The 20,520-nt window shown below is 44.7% G+C and overlaps 1 protein-coding gene across 2 annotated transcripts in view; it reads left to right on the top strand.

The window, feature by feature from the left end:
• SAMSN1 (SAM domain, SH3 domain and nuclear localization signals 1) overlaps positions 1-20,520 on the top strand; it is a 388,340-nt gene that overhangs the window by 62,819 nt on the left and 305,001 nt on the right. For both annotated transcript variants that reach the window (XM_085623046.1, XM_085623045.1), the window contains 2 exons: positions 2,887-2,933; positions 5,277-5,317. In XM_085623046.1, coding sequence (XP_085479172.1) covers positions 2,887-2,933; positions 5,277-5,317 — 88 coding nt within the window. The remainder of the gene's footprint in view (positions 1-2,886; positions 2,934-5,276; positions 5,318-20,520) is intronic.

Below are 20,520 nucleotides of genomic sequence, written 5' to 3'. Positions count from 1 at the left end.
ATGTTGGGACCTCTTCTGGTTGGTTCTATGGCTACATTTTGTGGCCTGAAAAATGTTTAAAAAAAGACTTTCTTGAAAATATTATATGATCATCACTTTCATTAAACATTGCTATGTAAGAATTTATCAAATATATTTTTGATTATAGTTATTTGTGACTATTTTACACACACAAGAGATCTTCTTTATTTATGTTGATGTGCTGCCCTTTGATGAAACCAGCAGGCTTGCATTTTACATTTTGGTGTTCTGACCCCATGACAAATTCAGTAGGTCTGCCTTACTTAAAATGACACCCTTTATATTGTTTTATCACCTAGTCAGCAGTGCACCCCCACAGCGGGTCCTGCACCCAACATCAAGCCGCGCAAGGCTAAAGGCCGTCTGTGGAGGTGGTTTGGGCACCCTACTCCATGCCGCACTTGGTGAAGGACATTTTACTTTACATTTAAAAAATGTCAGTTAGTTCATACAATTTTAAACAAACAAAACCATTGAAATTCACCACTCATAGTTATCTCAAGTAACTGTAACTCCTGTCGTAAATTAATTAGAACTTGCACCCTCGCTATTCTTCGCTAGAGATCACCTATATTACATCACTCATGACATGTTCTATGACATCATTGACAATATTATTGCAACATCTGAAATTACTTCTTTGATGAGCAGACTGTGCATGGCGGTGCGGATGACATCGGGACTCAAGAAGGCGGGGGTGCTACCAACAACGGTCTACTTAGCATGGATTAGCATTCTTGGACTGGACAATAATCAGTAGGAAGAATAAAGGACAGCTTCCACACTACCTATTTTGACTTGCAGATCTCAAATGAGGCTGATAGGATCTGTCCCCATTCATTCCCAGAGCCCTCCTGCACCAGTACCAGCAGATGAAAACATCATTCTAGATCCTGACAGAGGGTGAAGACTTCATCAAAATAGGTGAGTGATTTTGGGAGAATGAGAGCCGCCTGTGGTGTTAGAAGGGGTGCAGTTAGGCAAGGAGGTAATGCTGACAAAAAGAGGTGGGTATAGGGCAGGAAAGTAAACTAGATTGGGTAGCAAAAAATCCCTAATTACTGGCCAGCGGACAGGATAAGGATGGTATCTCACCAACACCTCCTCAGAATATTATTGGAACTCAGAGGACTACACGTGAAGAAGATGTTTCTGATGGAAGGACATCTGACTCCTATTAGCAACCAGGGATTAGAACGTCTTTTAAAGGGTCATGTGGATCTGCTCCTATTTGCCTGCTCCAGGGACACAAAAAGCACAAGGAATTCGGAGTCCAAGAGGGCTTTGCTGATCGCAACTGCAGGAGCCCTGGTTGGAGAGAAACCTTGTGTCCAGAAGAGTGCCCTGAGCACCTAAGTGCTGCAAGAGTTACCAGAAGGAACTTTCCCAGCAATTGGAGAAACATGTGAATTAATCTTTTTCCATACCTCCAGAAGACAGGAAGCAGTTTATGGGACTTGCCCAGGCAGTTCACACCCTAGGGAGGCAAAATAAACATGGGTTTGTCCAGCACAGAGAATTCCCAGTCCTACCCCACTGGGAGATTTTCAAAATCAAAAAAGTGAATAAGTCTGAAGGTAAAACCTTGCACTGGGGCCTGACAGAAAATCTGACACAGCAGCGACACAACCTTTGTGGCTACAAAATACACCTTTATCCTTCTTAGAGCTTTTGGTGACAAATCCAACAGCATTAGCAGAAACTTAACGACAACCTATCTGACTTCGAAGGACCCTCGTTGGCTTCATCCTCAGACCTTTCCCCACTGGAGGGCTTTGACCTCGAGAGAAAAAACTTTATGTATGAAGGTCAAATGTTTGGCCATGATGAGTCACTTACAGTATTCAACCTTCACTCCGATCAGCCTGAAATTGTGCTTAGGTCCAAGTTAATTGCATGTTGATAATTTTCAATAGCATATTAATTTTTCTACTCTTTTTTCCCTCAACATTTTAAAAATTCAAATCTCTGGTTCTCCTTATGTACTAGTATTAATTTTAGTGGCTTTTTGCTTACTGAGGTTTTCTTTCTTTTTCTAATCTGGTTTGGGAATTCGATTGTGTTGCTTTCTTGACTTTAAAATATTTGGTAGCTTGAACTTAACATATACTACTCAGGAGATTGGGTGCTCCTTGTTCCATAGCTAGCAGGGTGTGAGCAGAGATTTTTTAGGATCTGAGATTTTTTCTAACCATGTTGTATTTCTTAAATTGGTAAAAGGTTCTCCTTTCTCAATTTGATAACATCATTTCTGACATTAATGCCTTTGCACAATGCACCTTACTTATATGCATGGCGCAAATCTGTGAGTACGTAATGTTAGCTTTCCAAGAGACCCTCATTTGGACTGTTGATTTTGTGACCTTCCCCAGAGGTCTTGCTTGCCCCATTCCACTGGATTTCTTATGCCACAATCTCTTTTTAAAAAATGCAAAAGACTATTGTAAACCCCCACCCTTATACAATGCTGTCTCATCTTTTCGGCTTTCGAAATTGAGTGTGAATAGCTCATAGGTCTTTGTTGTTTCTCGGTATTCTGGGGCTTGTAGTCATGCTCATACCATTATAAATGTAGAACTGCAAGTCCCACAATTCCAAAATTTCAAAGCAAAAAACTTTTACTGGGTGAGCTGTTCATGCATGGAATCGTGAAACTTAAGAATCCTGCACTCTAATAAAAAAATGTTTCCTTTTCTCACTGCCCCATGAAAATGAAAATACAAAGTGGTTAAACTCTTCTCAATAATTTCTACCTTAAAGACCTGAGCTTCACCCACCCAAGGCCAACGTTAAACATCCAATTTGACCCATTTGAGACTGATATATAAATGTGAATAATATTGTTCTTTTATTTTATTTTCAAAGGAACTTTCTGAAATTGACCACACAGATGTGAAAAAGAGATGGAAAAAGTAAGTTCTATTTGTAGTCATCATACTAATGCATTTATTTTAATTTTAAGATTACCTGAAGTACCTGGTACTATTATGTGCTATATGTACATATATCAGGTAAGGCATGTAATGGACCTTCTAGTATGAGATAATAAATTCAGCACTTGGGGCCGGATAATAACATTGGGGAAAGCGATATCAAAATTGTAATTTTCAGCATATCACTTTTTTTAAAATTAGCTATTCCTCATGGATGACAAATTGACCTATCTCATGAATATTAATAGGGCAGATCGCAGTTTGCGACCCATCAGGAATAACAGTCAACACAGTGATACTGACCATCATGTCCGTGATTGCTTTTAAATAAAGCAAGCTTTCTTTTATCAAAGCAGCCTGTTTTTCTTGAAGGAAAATGGAATGTGTTTGACAAAAAATAAATAAATGTTTAACCTTCATTTTTTAAGAGTAGGCAGTGATCCTTGGGACCACCCCCTACTCTTACAAAATGTTTCTTTAAACATTGTTAAAGGGGAAAGGGTCCAACCAGCGAGGTGTCACTAAAATATGAATGATTTACGACCGTATTTTGGTTGCAAAACATTAATACATACCATTAAAATTCAGTATTTGGAAGTGACGTACTAAATACGCTCTTTCCAAATACCGATTTGGCATTAAGTCACAATCCCAAATTGCGATTCAGTAATGTTTTACGAATCACAATTTGGGTTTGATGCATTTGTAAAAGCCTTTTTGCATTCATAGAATCGGGCCGTTTGCAACTGCAAAAAGACTTCGTCCATCTAGCCGTTGGTGTTAGGCAGTTTTTTTCGCAAGTTGTGTTTGTCATAAACCCTACAATGTACAATAAAAACACATGTAAAGTCAAAAGTGATTTCTACTTGATACAAAATCTTGTTTTCCTGTTTTCAAACCACTCTCTGGTGGAAGGAGGAAGCGTGGCAAATACAGTGCACTGCTGAAGCCTAAGGAAGAGTTGAAACAGCGCTAAGCACGATTGTTTCTTTAGCTATCCATGTTGGTTGTAATACACTTGTTCTTAATTGAACACTTTTGTTCAGGTCACACTTAACAAACACCTTATTCAGGCAGTCAGTTTAAGCATTATTTCGGTCATAGACCATAAAAGTCAAGGATCAAAAAGAAAACTACAGTACATGAGCCCACTAAGGACGCAATTAATAACAAAGCACAACGTTTTTTTCAGTTTTTTTTAAAGGAGATAAGAAAATTATATGGCTTACTTAAGTGACAACAGGACAAATATCTAAAATTTTAAAACCCTAATCAAAATAGTAATAAAAACCATAAAAGAGAAGATTTTACATCTTTTTTTAAATCACAGATAAAATTAGCACATAAACTACAAATAAAACCTTCTACATACAAGAGGAATGGTTTAATTTGGCATAGTTATGCGGCCAAAAATGTATCTCAGCCCTGGTGATTAGTGTGAGGTGACTTTGTGCCAGATCGGCCAAACACTCTCTAAAACGTGGTGATCGAAAACACGATAATGGGCGAGGTGTCAGTTCTACAGATTCTCAGGGCGACCCTATACTGATGGACTCCTAGCGCACGCACAAGGGGAACAATCCAGCGTTACGCTACTTCAAATAAAAGGGGCAGAAGAACAACAGATTGTCGTCAGTTTCCTCACATCCATTGTATGCTAGGCAGAGGGTAATCCCCCCGAACCGAATTTCCATTTAGAGGTAAATGAAGTAGGGGGAGACGGCCTAATTTAAACCTTATATAAAGTGCTTTGGTGGGGGTAGGGTCAATCTGGTAAATATTCTGTATGTGGGTGATTAAATCACTTATGTAGATGAGTGTGCCAGCGGGTATCTAGGGTCTGGGCGGTAAGCATATGCAAGAGGGTACAGGTAAATAAACCAAGTTGGAAGGTATGCAGGATATCTAAGAAGTTACTTAGAATGGGATCCACTTTAGCAAGCAAGTAGCGATGGGAGGGGAAAATACAGTCAGAGAGCAAAATTAGCCACATATAGCAACATATTCCCTAACGTGACCATGTCACTGTAGTAGCATTTCTTGATAAGCATTTCTTAATATCAGATTACAAACTACATTTCGTATTCATAAAGTGCGCTTGATAAGATTCCACTGAACAGTTGTGAGGATAGTGATGAAGCACATTGGTCTACCTTCCTATTTCTTCTCCTCCACATTTGCTTTGTTTCCTACCTGTTAGCTTTTATCTATTTCATGGGGAGATTCATTAGACATTCATACAAATCCAAAAGATATGTTGAATTTTTATTGCTTATTGATCCGTAGAATCCATAATCAGTGTTCTTTTTGGCTTTAATTTAGGTCAATGATACAAAAGTCCATGTCTGAAAATGAAGCTTTTGGTAAGTACCTCTTGGAAGCATTAACACAGTAAATATTACGTTTAGTTATTTTGTGAAGCGTTTTCTAATGCTGAAAGCCTCCAGTTGGAAGAAAATCATTACCTGGAATGAAGTACAGGACTCTTTTGCCTTCAGTTGCTAATGATGGCAATGCTGAGGTAACACCATCCAACAGCTGCTGGCAAATAATTCTTTCAAAGTGGGGTGCAGTGCTTGTTGTGTTGTAATCGTTGGGTAACTATGAGAACAAGAGTAGATTACAATTAAATAAAATGACAGATGTTATAGAAAAAAAAACACAAACATATGACTTCCACAGTATGTTTGTTGCTTTTGGAAAAAAGCAAGGTGGAAAAGTGTATCTGTTGAAAGGATTTTCTTTAACTTGTTCTTTATTTATGTTTTATATTTTCAACGTTACAAGTATTCGATTTGGCTTCTTGACATTTTTTACAATGATTGATTCAGGCATAATCTGTGAGTCCATATCCGCTCTCAACTAAAGATTTTGTGACCCTTCTCATTAATCTGTTATAATATCAATTTAATTCTGCAATTATAATATTACACATGAAGAGCAGAGTTATAAAAGAGTTCCTCTTCAAGGTTTAACACAAAAACAAGGTAGTTACTTGTTACATATCCTTTTTTTCTTATGATTTGGTATTAACATCCCCCCTGCAGCTCAACTGTCTTATTTACTGTCAGCCTGCATTTTGGTCTGGACAAGCCACATATTGATTGCTTAGCCCGGAATCGGAGGGAGAACTCAACAGATGTAGATCACGTCTTACCCATCATCCACAGCCGTTACACTCATTGACACCCAAACCCATCTCACACTCTTTCAATGCAGTCGCATGTCAGACTAGGCCTCCACCTCCAACAGAAATGTGTCCCAGACCATACCTACTTGTACACTCCCTTTCCTCTTTTGCTGGTGCGTGAGAGTTACAGCCTTGCCTGTGGCCCATCTCCTCAGGTCCTCAAGCCCTACTTCCAGTTTTGGGATATAAGGAGACTTCCAGGTCATTACTAAACGGTGTTTGATCAGATCCATAGCCATGTCTATGAATTTGGCAGTATATTTATACCTTTTGGTCCAATCCATAAGGCCCAGCAAGCCTAATAATGGTTCCAGGGTCACAGTTTTCCTTCTTACCTCAGTCACCCCCTCTAGATCTTTTACCAAGAACTGTGTCATAACTGGGCATTGCCAAACCACGTGGTGTAGGTCTGCATCATGACATTGACCATTGGAACAGCGTGAGCTAGCTACCTCAAACATATGTGTTGGATGAAAGTAGGTGAACTGAATGTATTTCAGTCTGGGATTCTGTGACACCTTGTGTACAAACTCCCAAGATAAGAGTCCAATTCTTATCTGTTCTGTGCTGGCCCAAGTCTTGCACATACTTGTCTCTTATAGGCCCTGCCTTTCCCCCTCGGCCATGAGAAGCCGCTGTGTGGTCAATACATTTAGCTCTACCCATTATTAACCACAACTCTGAGCCAGCACGTGTGTTATGGCATTCTAAGTGAGGAAATGAACTGACCCCAAACTGTACATGTCTTATATGTCTTGCAGTGTGCGTAGCATCCCATGAGTCAAAAAACAAGAAGTCCCTGTGTAGTGATAGGTAAAGGCGGATGTACCTCTATCTAAAACAAAAAGTTAGATGCTAAAGAAACTAGCAGAGATCCTTATTTACTATGTGCCTCAATCAACAAAACCTAATACAACTTGAGAAAAAACTACTAATCATAGTAACACAGTATAGCATGCGTTTGCACAAAGAGACTCATTCATTTTGGTCTTGAGTATATTGCAAAAGACAATTTTATTCCAAAAATAGAAATATTGCATAATCAATCATAAATCAATGGAAATCTTCCTCCCAAAATAGGTTACAATCTAAGTGTATCGGAATACTAAAAACATATAAAAATCAAAGTTCTTAAAAACATTAAAAGTCGACGCAGCGTTTCGGTGTTTATTCAATATTTTCACCTTCCTCAGGACAGTAAAAACAAGTTATTCAATCTAGACAAAAGAAATAAAATTTAATTTAAGCAAACTGGCAGGTACTGTGTACTATTGCAAGGCATAATCCACAACATTTTGGATTTAATTTACAATCATCAAGTTGTTACTATACGGCACAGAGATCAAAAAACATCAATTAAGTCATGAACTAGGTTATTACTATGTTGTTTATATAATATCCAATGATACAGCACTTCTTCAATTGTGACAAAGGCAATTGCTCTAAGGACCTGAGGGACAGATAACAATCCTCCACACATCGTTCGTTATCGAAAATACATTGCCCACATGTATGATGCTACAATATCCTTTAGAAATGTAATCACCAAAAGTTTTCAACAGTTTATTGTACCTGGAAATATCGAGGGATTATGTCTAATAATTTACATAATCTGGAGAAATGGAGATATCTCTCACCACAGCTCGGATCGCATTAAGGAAGCCTCTAAATTAGAAGAAAAACATTTAATTTGTCTAATTACTATTAATACCCTATTTCAATTGCTAATTTGCAAAGAAACAATAATAATAGGAGATAATATACCTATAGATGTAGGGATCCTTTCCTTGTATCCGTTAGAACCACCGTTTTGTATACAATGGGATATATTATTAATATAGATTTCTTTATATGGGAAACTCTATAAGAAAAATAAAAAATAGAAATAAAACAGACTATAGATCGATCATGTTCTTGCGCCTAAACATACATTTTAATTATATAATGTATGTAACAATGAAGCTTACCTATATTGTAAAAGGACCATTGGTGTAGGAGTTTGTCATCTCTACCACGTTATTTGATTTGACTGGTCCTGACTTCTATGTGTTTGGGTGACGGCACCAAATTGGCGGTCTAGAACAATAGTAAACATGGTATTTTATATTCATCCCTTACACGCTGGGAGGGCAGAACCAAATGACACTACATCTGTGTTTGTCTTCTAAATTTAACTCTAGCAGGTTATATTTATATTTTGCCAAAGTTATTAAGTAAATATTTAACTGTTTTTATGACAGTTCCCGCGTTTATTAAAGGTTACTACGACATCATGGTCAATTTTATGTTAACTTAGAAAATCCATACTAATTACCCTCACTCGTCCCACCGGAAATATCTTAATGGAAGATATCGACCGATTATAGTAAACAAGGGGGAAAAGACGTGAAGGTAAAACACGGTGAAAGGGTTTGAATCGGTACATAAATCAACTATAATCTAAAAGGGATCCTGCATGGAGCAACTAATTAGTAATCTAATCTATACTAATCACGTTTTAGTAGCAATTTGTAGTTAACTAATGCTACGATTCACTAAACATAGCGACTTGCTGGCGCAAAGACATACCTGTTCGTTGGATATCGGCCTCCCTGCTCTAACGGATGCTCCGGATACGGTCGTGGGGAAAGCTTCCGGGTTACGGTCTTTTTATACAGATTCAGGAATGCTATTGACCGGATGTCTCTTGGTCAATTAACTGATATTGCTCCTAAAAGGCTTATTAATATTGATATTGATGGTCTTTTATAAAAAAGAAGGGGAAAGTTTTAACAATATTAGTATCGTAAGACTATTTAATAAACAAAAAACCGATTTCACTTGTTAATATAATTACTCGGGCTATGTAAATATGGCGGCCATCTTGAAAGGTCCGGAAATACATGCTCGTATATGTGGAAATTTAGCGTGCAAACTGAACATTATCTGCGCCATCTTGCCTCTCCCCAGCGCCACGCACAGCGAATGCACGGCCGCCATTTTAGGCACCCCACTCTCTCCCCGCTCACCCTCGACCACCAGCGCTTTCCCCTGGCGCTGCAAGCATCCCCCGCGCGCCGGCCACCCCCGCTCTCTCATACAGGCCATAAACCCTCTCCTTCTGCGCGACCCTGCTACGGAACCACTTCCAACCGACAACCCATACATGGTCATGCCTCTCCTTTGATAACCCCCTTCCTCTGCGCCCCATTGTCTGAACTGGTCCCAGGCCATCACCTAGCCCTGCGGATGCAGTTTACGGCCCCTACTGTAAGGGAAACACCCCACATCAAAGGGATTACAGTAGATCAAAGCCCCTACCCCCTGAGACCCGGCCAGTTGCACACACCCCCGGGAATTAGCGGAATTCCCTGCTGCGCGATAGCCATCTCCCACTGCGGGTAGGGTGGGAACTTCTACTGTATCTATGTGTGGGATCGGATCTGAGCCGGGGCTTCAGGGGATGTTCTTTCAGGCATCAAGGGAATCTCAAGAATGTACTATATGTAATAAAGCAATAAACCAGTGTATAAGAGACCAGGTCTCAGAGATGCAGTTAGAGCACCTCGTGACGATACCTTGCTCTCTGATCTGATGTGTTCTGCTCCGACGGAATAAAAACTTGTTTCCTGCCTTCCAGTCTCCGGCGCCTGCCTCTTTCATTGGTAAATTATCGAGTGGTATAAGAGGCGATTACCGCCGGGCAAATACTTGAAAGGTTATCGACTGAAACTGCCGCTACCATTTAACAATTGGCGTCCCAAACGTGGGGCCCATCAGCGACACGTGGATCCAGTGGGAGAGGTCCCGACGACAGAGTGAACGACTGCAACGATCGGGAGAGCTCCTGCCCAATAGACCCTCGTCTGGCAGCCGATCATCCGAACTTCACTGGTTCCGAGCAGACCTCTCTCGAGTGATCTACGGTCCTGACTGGGAACCATCAGGAGTGCCGCGGCAAATACGGAGAGTAGAGGACGATCGGGCGCTGGAGGCGGAAGACGAGAAACTGTCCACGCGGTCCGGGTAAGGTCGTGAAATACGACAAAAGTGCGAAATAATTGATTGATTGTTTGAATACTAGTATTGCTCATTGATTGTGCTCATTGATTGTTCTCTTTGAGATATTCGCTGTCTACAAACGGGGAGGAGTAGAAATACTCTCTCTCTCTCCCTTTGCAGATAGTGAAGGGTAGGTAACGCAGACTTTTGTCCCCGTTGAAACCCGTCGTGCCTATCTTTATCTCCCCATTGATTGATTGTCCGAACATTGATTGTTTTGAAGAATAGTGCTTTTGAGATATTCTCTGTTTGCAAATAACGTAGAATAGGAATATTCTGTCTAGTCTTTGCAAATAGTGAAGGGTAGGTAACGCAGACTTTTGTCCCCGTTGAAACCCGTCGTGCCTATCTTTATCTCCCCATTGATTGATTGATTGATTGTCCGAACACTAGTTGTTCGATATTGGTTCTTTGGAGGTATTCTCTGCTTACAAATAACGAAGAATAGAGATATTCTGTCCAGTCTTTGCAAGCAGTGAAAAGATAGGTAGTGCTGACTTTTGTCCCCGTTGAAACCCGTCATGCCTATCTTCTCCCCACTGATTGGTAGTTGGTTCTGCCCGGACCGCTTATTAGAGGTGAACCATCCAGCTCCACTGGACGGCACCCCTAATAAGGACATGTTCACTAAATATGGACTAGTCGCCGTAGCTTATAGCAAGCTGTGGCATAAATATACCAAGAAGGACCCCGAAAGTCAGTGGCCACTGATGGGATCCTTCGACGACCGCAAGATAGAAGCGCTAGAAGTAGCTCTGCGTAGCAATAAGACGACGCCTACTATGCTTGACAGTATTGGCATGTGGCGCAAAGAAGCAACGCAACGGAAAAAGAGGGAAGAAGTAAAAGCAGAAAAGGAATTACGAAAGGCAGCTCACCTTGCCGCTAAAAAGTTAGAAGAAGACATAAAAGAGAGAAGGGAAACTAAACTAAGACAGGAGCCCGAAACCTCAGGCCAGTACGCTGTTAGGACCCCTTCTTTGCTCTACCCTGAGCTGTCCTCCAAGCAGCGAACAAATGACGAATTACTGTTAGGTCCCCCGATCATTTACATGCCCCCTCCATATGCACCCTCCCAATCGGTAGTGCAACACCCACAACCCCCGAACACGAGCGAAAGCAGTACAGGGGCCTCGGCCCTCACGGCCTCAGCGCCGGCTGAGCCTCTTGTACTGAACCCAATGTCGACTACAGCGCTAGACGACCTTGAGATGGGAAAGAAAGAGTCCACCAGAATGAATCGATTAACTAAGGATGAACGAGCAGGAATCGATAGGATAGTAGGGACGCTGGTGGAGCGAAAGGAAAGTGAGGAGTATATAACAGACGTGTATAGCTCGTATGCCGACAGCCGCAGACGACACTTTGTCGTACGGCTCTGTTATCACGCCCTGAATGCATATGAGGACAGATACCACGATAAAGGTCCCGAAGGCTTAACGGCTCTATATAGGAAGGTAGACATTGGGGAAGAAGGAGAGGGCGATATCACGAACCTCTTCACTCGTACACTCGAGGTCTACCGACACCTTAAAGAACATGGACAGACCACCAAAACAGAAACCCCCATAGCAACTAAGCCCCAGGGAGGAAGGGCCGATGCCATGATGCCCATTAAAGAAGCTGCCCCCTACTGGGTCCCCCCACGGGGTCAGGGAACACACGACGACATCAATCACCAAGATGCGAAGGGAAGGGTTGTATATAACTGGGTCTACCAGCCGTGGGACCGGCAAGATATTTTGACCTTTAGAAAGACTCTACCCGACTTGAGAAAGAACCCGACTGCCTTCTACACTGAATTGGGTACGGCCTTAGGCTCAACGATAATGACGTTAGCAGATATCGACCTGTTCTTTGGGCTATGCCTGCCGGCTGATGTGTGGAAACAAATCCGGAAGGTTGACCACGCTGAGCCGTTCGGATATACCTGGGTACAACTCGATACCATAGATAAACAACGAGAACCAGGACAGAAACCCCCGAAAGCCATCTTAGAGCTCCCAGACAAGATTGTACAAAAGCTGAAGACTCTAATCCCAGAAAGAAAGGTAGACTGGTCGATAGTGACGGCTTGCCGCCAGAAACCCCAGGAAGATGTGTCTGAATACTTCTCCCGATTCGAGACTGTGTTTTCCGATTACAGTGGCCAAGACATGACCACCGCAACCGGACACCACCTCTTTGTCCAGAATTATGTAAAGGGTCTGTCTCAAGAAGTTTCCCAGAAGCTACAGACCAGCGAGAGCAGTTGGGCAGCCTCCAAACCCGCAGCAATTCTCCAGATGGCCCAATACTACGAAAACCAGAAGAACGAGAACGATAGGGCGTCAGAGAAGAAGAAAAAGGAATTAAAGGAGAGGGTGATGATAGCACAGTTGCAAGGGGTGACCATAGGAAGAGAACCCCCAAAAGAGAATTACCAACCAACCGCCCCTAGAAAGCTACCGCCTAGAGACCATACACCCACACCCTACAACGGACGGAGAGACTTAGATGGGAACCAATGTGCGTTCTGTAGAGGGTTCGGGCACTGGAAATCCCAGTGCCCGGTCCTCCTGGAAATAAACAAGAATAGGGATCCCAGAGACGCAGCATATGACCCCAGAAATAGAGGACAGGGACGAGGGCACACGAACAACACCATCAACGACAGGCCAGGCAGACCAAACACCTTTGATCGCCCCCGCCAAAACCAGTGTCAGCAGTCCGACTATGAGAGCACTCATGACTTCGCATAGGACCGCCAGGGGCAAGGGAGGGATCCAGTCGAACTCCGTGTTGACCAGCAAGGTCCTTACGTCACCGCTAAGGTCTTGGGCACAAAATCTCCATTCCTGGTAGATACTGGGGCGACACGTAGTGCGTTATCTAAACGACTGATTCCTAGGGCACCCTTGTCTGGCTCGCACGTAACCTCAATAGGCTTTGACGGAACGCCCTCCACTAACCCCTTATCAGCGCCAATCTCCTTTGACTTAGAAGATAACACCACTGACACGACCTTTCTGCTCTCCTCCAACACCCCCGATGCTATTATGGGACTTGATTTGTTAAAACATTTTCGAGCCACTATCAGATGCTCCCCAGGCGGAGTTCGAGTCATCCTACACGATAACCCAGATCTGTCCAGACCCTGTCACACACGGCGTATGCTCTCTATAACCGATGCTGATATGTCCCTACTCGACACATTGCCTTCACATCTATGGGCTAAAACCGACTCAGATGTAGGGCGCATGGTGATCGACCCGGTACACATAACCGTCCGACCGGACGCAGTGCTCCCAAAGCTTCCACAGTATCGGATATCACCCGAGGGCGAGAAGGCATTGGTGGAAATCATCGAGTCCTTGGTCGAGGCAGGAGTGGTAGAAGAAGTAGTGAGTAATGTTTGCAACAGCCCCATCCTACCCATTGTAAAGAAGCAAGGCGAGGGGGATGAGAAAGCCTACCGTTTCATTGTTGACTTGCGAGAGGTTAACAAAGTAGTCATACCCCAGTACCCCGTAGTCTCAGACATCACCACCATCCTCACCCTGATCCCATCCACTGCCACCGTCTTTACTGTTATAGACCTCAAAAACGCATTCTTTTCCATTCCCATCCACCCAGACAGCCGCTACCTGTTCGGCTTCACTTTAAAAGCCCGTTCGTACAGATTCTGCAGGGCACCCCAAGGCTACACTGAGAGTCCCAGTATTTACAGCCAAGCCCTCAAGAGGCAGCTGGATGCAGTCCAACTACCCGATGGAGTGGTATTGATACAGTACGTCGATGACATTCTTTTGGCGGCCGACACCACTCCTCTTGCCGTCACAGCCACCATTCACCTCCTCCGCTTCCTTGCGGAGAACGGTCACAAGGTCTCCAGAAAGAAATTGCAATTCTGCCAGCCCCAGGTAACTTATCTAGGCCACCTACTATCCAAAGACGGGAGGAAACTTACCCCTGACCGAATTCAAACCATCCTAGAAACCCCTGTTCCCAAAACTCAGAAGCAAGTACGATCCCTAGTGGGCCTCACCTCCTTTTGTCGACAGTGGTTGCCAAACTTCAGTCTCACCGTAAAGCCTCTGCTTTCCCTGCTGGCCAAGGATGTCCCCTTCCCCCTCCCCTGGACACCCGAATGCCAATCCTCCTTCAAAGAATTACGAGACGCCCTCTGCTCGGCCCCAGTCCTAGGAACCCCAGACTACACTAAACCTTTCTCCCTCTACACCCACGAAAGGGAGGGATGTGCGTTGTCTGTCCTAACCCAGTCCATAGGCCCTAAGCAACGCCCTTGTGCCTACTTCTCTGCCACTCTCGACCCCGTAGCCAGAGCCTTGCCCGCCTGCCTTCGAGCAGTAGCCGCCGCTGCTGTCTCTATCCGACAAAGTGAGGGGATTGTGCTCTCGAACCCCCTCACAGTATTGGTACCCCATGCTGTTGATACCCTCCTGAACCAAACCAAGACTCAACACCTGACTAGCGCACGACTGACTGGGTATGAACTGACTCTGCTTGCACCCCATATCACATTGAAACGATGCACCACTCTGAATCCAGCTACACTACTACCTCTCCCTGACACTGACCCCAATGCATCCCCTATACATGACTGCGTGACCCTCACCGATGAACAAACCAAGAGTAGGGTTGACCTCCAGGATACTGCCTTCCCGGACCCTGACGGAGAACTGTGGGTGGATGGCTCATGCATCAAGCTCCCCGATGGCACCACCTCAGCTGCCTATGCAGTCACCACAGCTCGAACAGTTGTTGAGACAGCCCGCATCGCACAGCGATCCGCACAGGCGGCTGAACTAATTGCCCTCACACGAGCCTGCATCCTGGCGGCGGGGACGACCGCAAACATTTACACAGACAGTCAGTATGCCTTTGGGGTAGTTCACCACTTCGGACTCTTATGGAAAGAGAGGGGATTCTTGACTTCTCATGGCACACCCATCCTGCATGGAGATCTAGTCTCTGCCCTGACCGAAGCAGTCCTCCTCCCCACACGGCTAGCCGTGATCAAATGCCAGGCACATAAGAAGGTGACAGACATTATAGGTCAGGGAAATGCACTAGCTGACATTACTGCCCGAACCACAGCCGAGAATAGGTCCACGACCCGCATGTACGTGACCAGGTCACAAACTGAGAAATGGAAGGATACTAGGGAAACGATTAGGGATATCCAACTAGCCAGCACACCACACGAATTAACCGAATGGGCCCGAGTAGGATTGAAGGACGATGACGGTTGTTGGCGAACTAAAGACTCGAACAAATGGTTGCTACCCGACTCATACTTGATCCCCATGCTGACCATGGCACACTCCCCCGCACACATAGGGTCTGCCCCCATGATCGAACTCATCTCCAAAGTCTGGCACAACGACAGAATACCAGACTCAGCCAAACGTCTGGTCCAACAATGCCTAGTATGCCTCCAACACAACCCTGGGAAAGGAACTGCTGTACCCCGGGGAGGGTTTGGGGTCCCCAATCACCCCTTTGAAGTCCTACAAATGGACTATGTCCAGCTAGAAAGGTGCCAAGGTTTGAAGTACGTACTTGTCGTTGTGTGTGCCTTCAGCAAGTGGGTGGAAGCCTACCCAACCCATGACAACACCGCTATGACTACCGCAAAAGTACTACTGAAGGAATTCTTCCCCCGATACGGCCTTTGTCGAATTTTGTGGAGCGACAACGGCCCCCACTTCGTAGCCGAAGTTATCCAACTCATCTTAAAAGGGTTGGGTGTAAAACAGAAGTTCCATGCGGTCTTCCATCCCCAATCTGCAGGCCTGGTTGAGCGACACAATGCCACATTGAAGCTTAAGATAGCAAAAATAGTCGCCACCACAGGGCTAAGATGGCCAGACGCCCTCCCACTAGCATTGCTATCAATGCGTTCCACCCCCACCAAACACCACTTAACCCCCTACGAGGTCGTATTCGGGCGGCCCATGAACCTTTGGACTGCACCAAAACCATCATCCATCCACGACGTCCCGGACGTCCTCATGTCTGACTATTTGTATAACCTAACTAAGACGTTGTCTGTTATCCATCAGCAGGTGCTGCACGCCATTCCAGATGTTTCCAGGGGCCCGGGACACGACATCCAACCCGGTGACTTCGTCTTAGTGCGCAACTTCCAGCGCACCAAGAGTCTGGAGCCCCGGTGGACGGGCCCCCTGCAAGTCCTGATCACCACCCGAACAGCTCTTCGAGTGGAGGGGAAACGCAATTGGCTGCATGCACACCACTGCAAGAAGGTATCACCGACCCTGACAACCACGGACAACATCACCGCCCGAGAAGAACTTCTGGACAAAGACCGACCATCCCTGAGCCGCTGCCCGGATACAGAGACACTTGAATTGATTGAATATCCCGATCCCACTGTGCCATCCAAAGAAGGGTATAACTTGCGACGAAAGGAGAGGACTTCGGCTAAGCAGACCACAGGCTAAGTGGGAATCTCAGAGCGGTAGCCTAGTCACCTAAAAGGCCACCAGGAGAGAAACTAAGCAAAGTCTGTGGTTCTGCCCGCTACCGAGTCTCTCGAAGGTGATGGAAGCGCCCGACATGAAGGTGATGGAAGCAACCGGACGTCCGAAGATCCACTACAGAAACCCAAAGACTGACCGAATGCACAGCTTAAAGACTATTGCACTTTTCATTACCCTTCTCTTTTGCCTTCTCCTCATGGTCACCTTCTGGATCATGGAGGAGAGCACACCCGCTCATAAGACATTGCTGACCACCGTTCAACCTACCACCACGAAAGAACACCATCTGATCTCACTTTCACCCCAACTCCGAGAAAGGCGTAAGGAATTCTGGAATAACTCTTTTGTGCAGTTACTCCACCAACACAATCTTGCCACTAACGCCACTAACTGCTGGATCTGTGGATTGCTACCACATGCCACTGGGCACTCAATCCCTTTCATCCCTTCACCTTTTTCTGTCCATGGTTCCTGCCTCGCCTGGCTGATCCTCCTGCAGGAGAGCTACAAGGACAATGCCACTTCCGGCAGAACCATGTCACACTTCTACCATGGGTTCTGGCTGAACAAAACTGGTAGAACTTCCGCCCTCTTCTGCCCTCTGAGATCGAACACTTCCTTTCACATGGACATCCCTGCCAAAGAACGAGTTGAAATGCAAGTGTTCAACAATCCAGCCAGACCCACCTTCTCTTACCTCCGAAAACGGACGGCCGCCACCCTAACAGTGGCCCTGTCCGTCATCAACATCACTGGATCTGTATGCCTCGAAGGCCTGGGGGCACAACTGGTGGGCCACAGCTCCTGCCTCATCACCCGGACATTGGATTCAGTTGACCCACCCTCCTTTGTTGCCTCCCCGAATATGTACTTCGTCTGTGGTACTAAGGCCTACACCTGGCTTCCAAAAGGTTGGGGAGGCACCTGCTACATCGCCTTTGTCCTTCCTCCAACGTATGTGGCTCCAGCAAACCATCACCGACAGAAACGGGCCAAAGACATTGTGCAGGCCGACTCCACCGGAGCACAGTTCATGGACGCAGTCAAAGGCCTTGTTCCACTCTGGGGTCCAATGGCAAACAGCCGTGCCATCCGCCACTTAACCCAGGCAGTCGAAACGGCAATGAACATTACAGCTGGCGCCCTCGCCAACAACACCGCTGAGCTTCAGGCCGTCCGCCTGGTGGCTCTCCAGAACCGCCTTGTTCTAGATATGGTTCTGGCTGACCGCGGAGGAGCATGCCGCATCATTGGGTCCAGCTGTTGTACCTACATACCGGATAACTCACCCTCAGTCTACAAAGCAATTGAACACCTCCACAGACTGTCCACAGAGGTCCATCAAGAACAAGAGGAATGGTCACTGGGGAGTTGGTTTTGGGACACTATTAAAGGTTGGGGATGGAGGTTGTTTTCATTCATCCTCATACCAATCATGATACTATGTGGATGTTGCTTGGGGATTCAGTGTCTGCCACCTTTATGTTCGCTTTTTATGAACTGCATCTGCCCTAAGACTTTGGACTTTGAAACTGAGCGGATGAAAGCTCTGAACGAGGTGGAGGTACGGGGTATTATGGGGATAGATCCAAACTAGGCAAGCTGGCGAGACATGTTAAAAGGGAGGACTGTGGAAATTTAGCGTGCAAACTGAACATTATCTGCGCCATCTTGCCTCTCCCCAGCGCCACGCACAGCGAATGCACGGCCGCCATTTTAGGCACCCCACTCTCTCCCCGCTCACCCTCGACCACCAGCGCTTTCCCCTGGCGCTGCAAGCATCCCCCGCGCGCCGGCCACCCCCGCTCTCTCATACAGGCCATAAACCCTCTCCTTCTGCGCGACCCTGCTACGGAACCACTTCCAACCGACAACCCATACATGGTCATGCCTCTCCTTTGATAACCCCCTTCCTCTGCGCCCCATTGTCTGAACTGGTCCCAGGCCATCACCTAGCCCTGCGGATGCAGTTTACGGCCCCTACTGTAAGGGAAACACCCCACATCAAAGGGATTACAGTAGATCAAAGCCCCTACCCCCTGAGACCCGGCCAGTTGCACACACCCCCGGGAATTAGCGGAATTCCCTGCTGCGCGATAGCCATCTCCCACTGCGGGTAGGGTGGGAACTTCTACTGTATCTATGTGTGGGATCGGATCTGAGCCGGGGCTTCAGGGGATGTTCTTTCAGGCATCAAGGGAATCTCAAGAATGTACTATATGTAATAAAGCAATAAACCAGTGTATAAGAGACCAGGTCTCAGAGATGCAGTTAGAGCACCTCGTGACGATACCTTGCTGTCTGATCTGATGTGTTCTGCTCCGACGGAATAAAAACTTGTTTCCTGCCTTCCAGTCTCCGGCGCCTGCCTCTTTCATTGGTAAATTATCGAGTGGTATAAGAGGCGATTACCGCCGGGCAAATACTTGAAAGGTTATCGACTGAAACTGCCGCTACCATTTAACAGTATATTCACTAATACATACCCGTATGTTAAGTAGACTTTGTATGTTCATAAAAAATCATAAACACATCATTTATTGAAAAAATTTACAAATCTAAAGTGCCAATGTCCAGAAACGTGTTTCTAGATGTGCATAATAGATATAAAAAATGGAAAATAGTCCTGTTTATCAATTCTATCTGTGGCAGTCATCTAGGAATGACTAAACCTTCTCTTTGATTATGGTGCTTAACGTTGAACATTGTTTAAATAAATTAATAAATAAAATAAATAAAAAGACTGAATATTACCTCCACAAGAGCGACAACGAAGTATATTAACTATTATTAGAGAGGCTATGGCTATCGTGTAGCAGTTCATCATGTAAATTCATAAACTGTCAGTATGTTAATTATATTAATCTCTCCCATTCCTCTTTATTGTTGAGACCATTCTTATATGTGTTAAACCGCGACATATAAAATTGTTCACGTTTTGTCCTCTTACTGACAAGGTCGCCTCCTCTGGTACTGGGGTGGATAATCTCCACTCCACACCATTTTAAATCATCTATTTTGTGTTTGTGGGCGATCCAATGTTCCACATTAGACATTAAGATTAAACACAACTCTGGCACACTGTCCGTGGAGCTCTATACGAAATCCACGGATCGGAATACCATGCTTCACTATCACAGTAATCATCCGACTTGCTAAAAAAATAACATACCTTTTGGTCAATATTTTAGGATTAGACGCAATTGCACAGACATGAGAGATTTTAACCGACATGCTGATGTTCTGACTAAGAAGCTTCAAGATAGAGGATATCCTAAGAAGCTCCTTAGGCAAGCCTACAAAAGAGCGAAATATTACAACAGAGAATCCTTCTTTTCACCTAAACCACAAGTAATAGAAGAACGGAATCTTCTCCTTATTTTTGTCACCAATTTTAGCAGTGTTAGCAATAAGGTCAAAAACATCATAAACAGAAATTGGCAATTACTGACTGATAAAAATAATGTAGCATTACCTAAACCCATGTTCAGTTTTAGACGAAATCGCACAATCCGTAACAGATTAGTGCACACTTACAGAGAAGAAGAGGGGTGCAAACAACGCAGTATCAACAATGCACCTCTTCCAGTCGGCAATTTTGCATGCAGCACTTGTAAAAACTGCGTTAACATCATGAAGGGTAATGTAATCCATCACAATGGATTGATATATAATATAAAGAGTTTTATAAACTGCAGAACCAAAAATTTGATTTGTATGATCATATGCCCCTGTAATAAAGGGTATATCGGAGAAACATCTAGAGAAATAAGAACTAGAATAACTGAACACAAATCAGCAATTAGGATGGGAAAAAAACAGCTCC

Source organism: Triturus cristatus, chromosome 8 (genome assembly GCF_964204655.1).
Source record: "Triturus cristatus chromosome 8, aTriCri1.1, whole genome shotgun sequence".
Taxonomy (NCBI): Eukaryota; Metazoa; Chordata; class Amphibia; order Caudata; family Salamandridae; genus Triturus; species Triturus cristatus.
The sequence above is the reverse complement of the archived record's forward strand: the minus strand, read 5'-3'. Positions and strand labels throughout refer to the sequence as shown.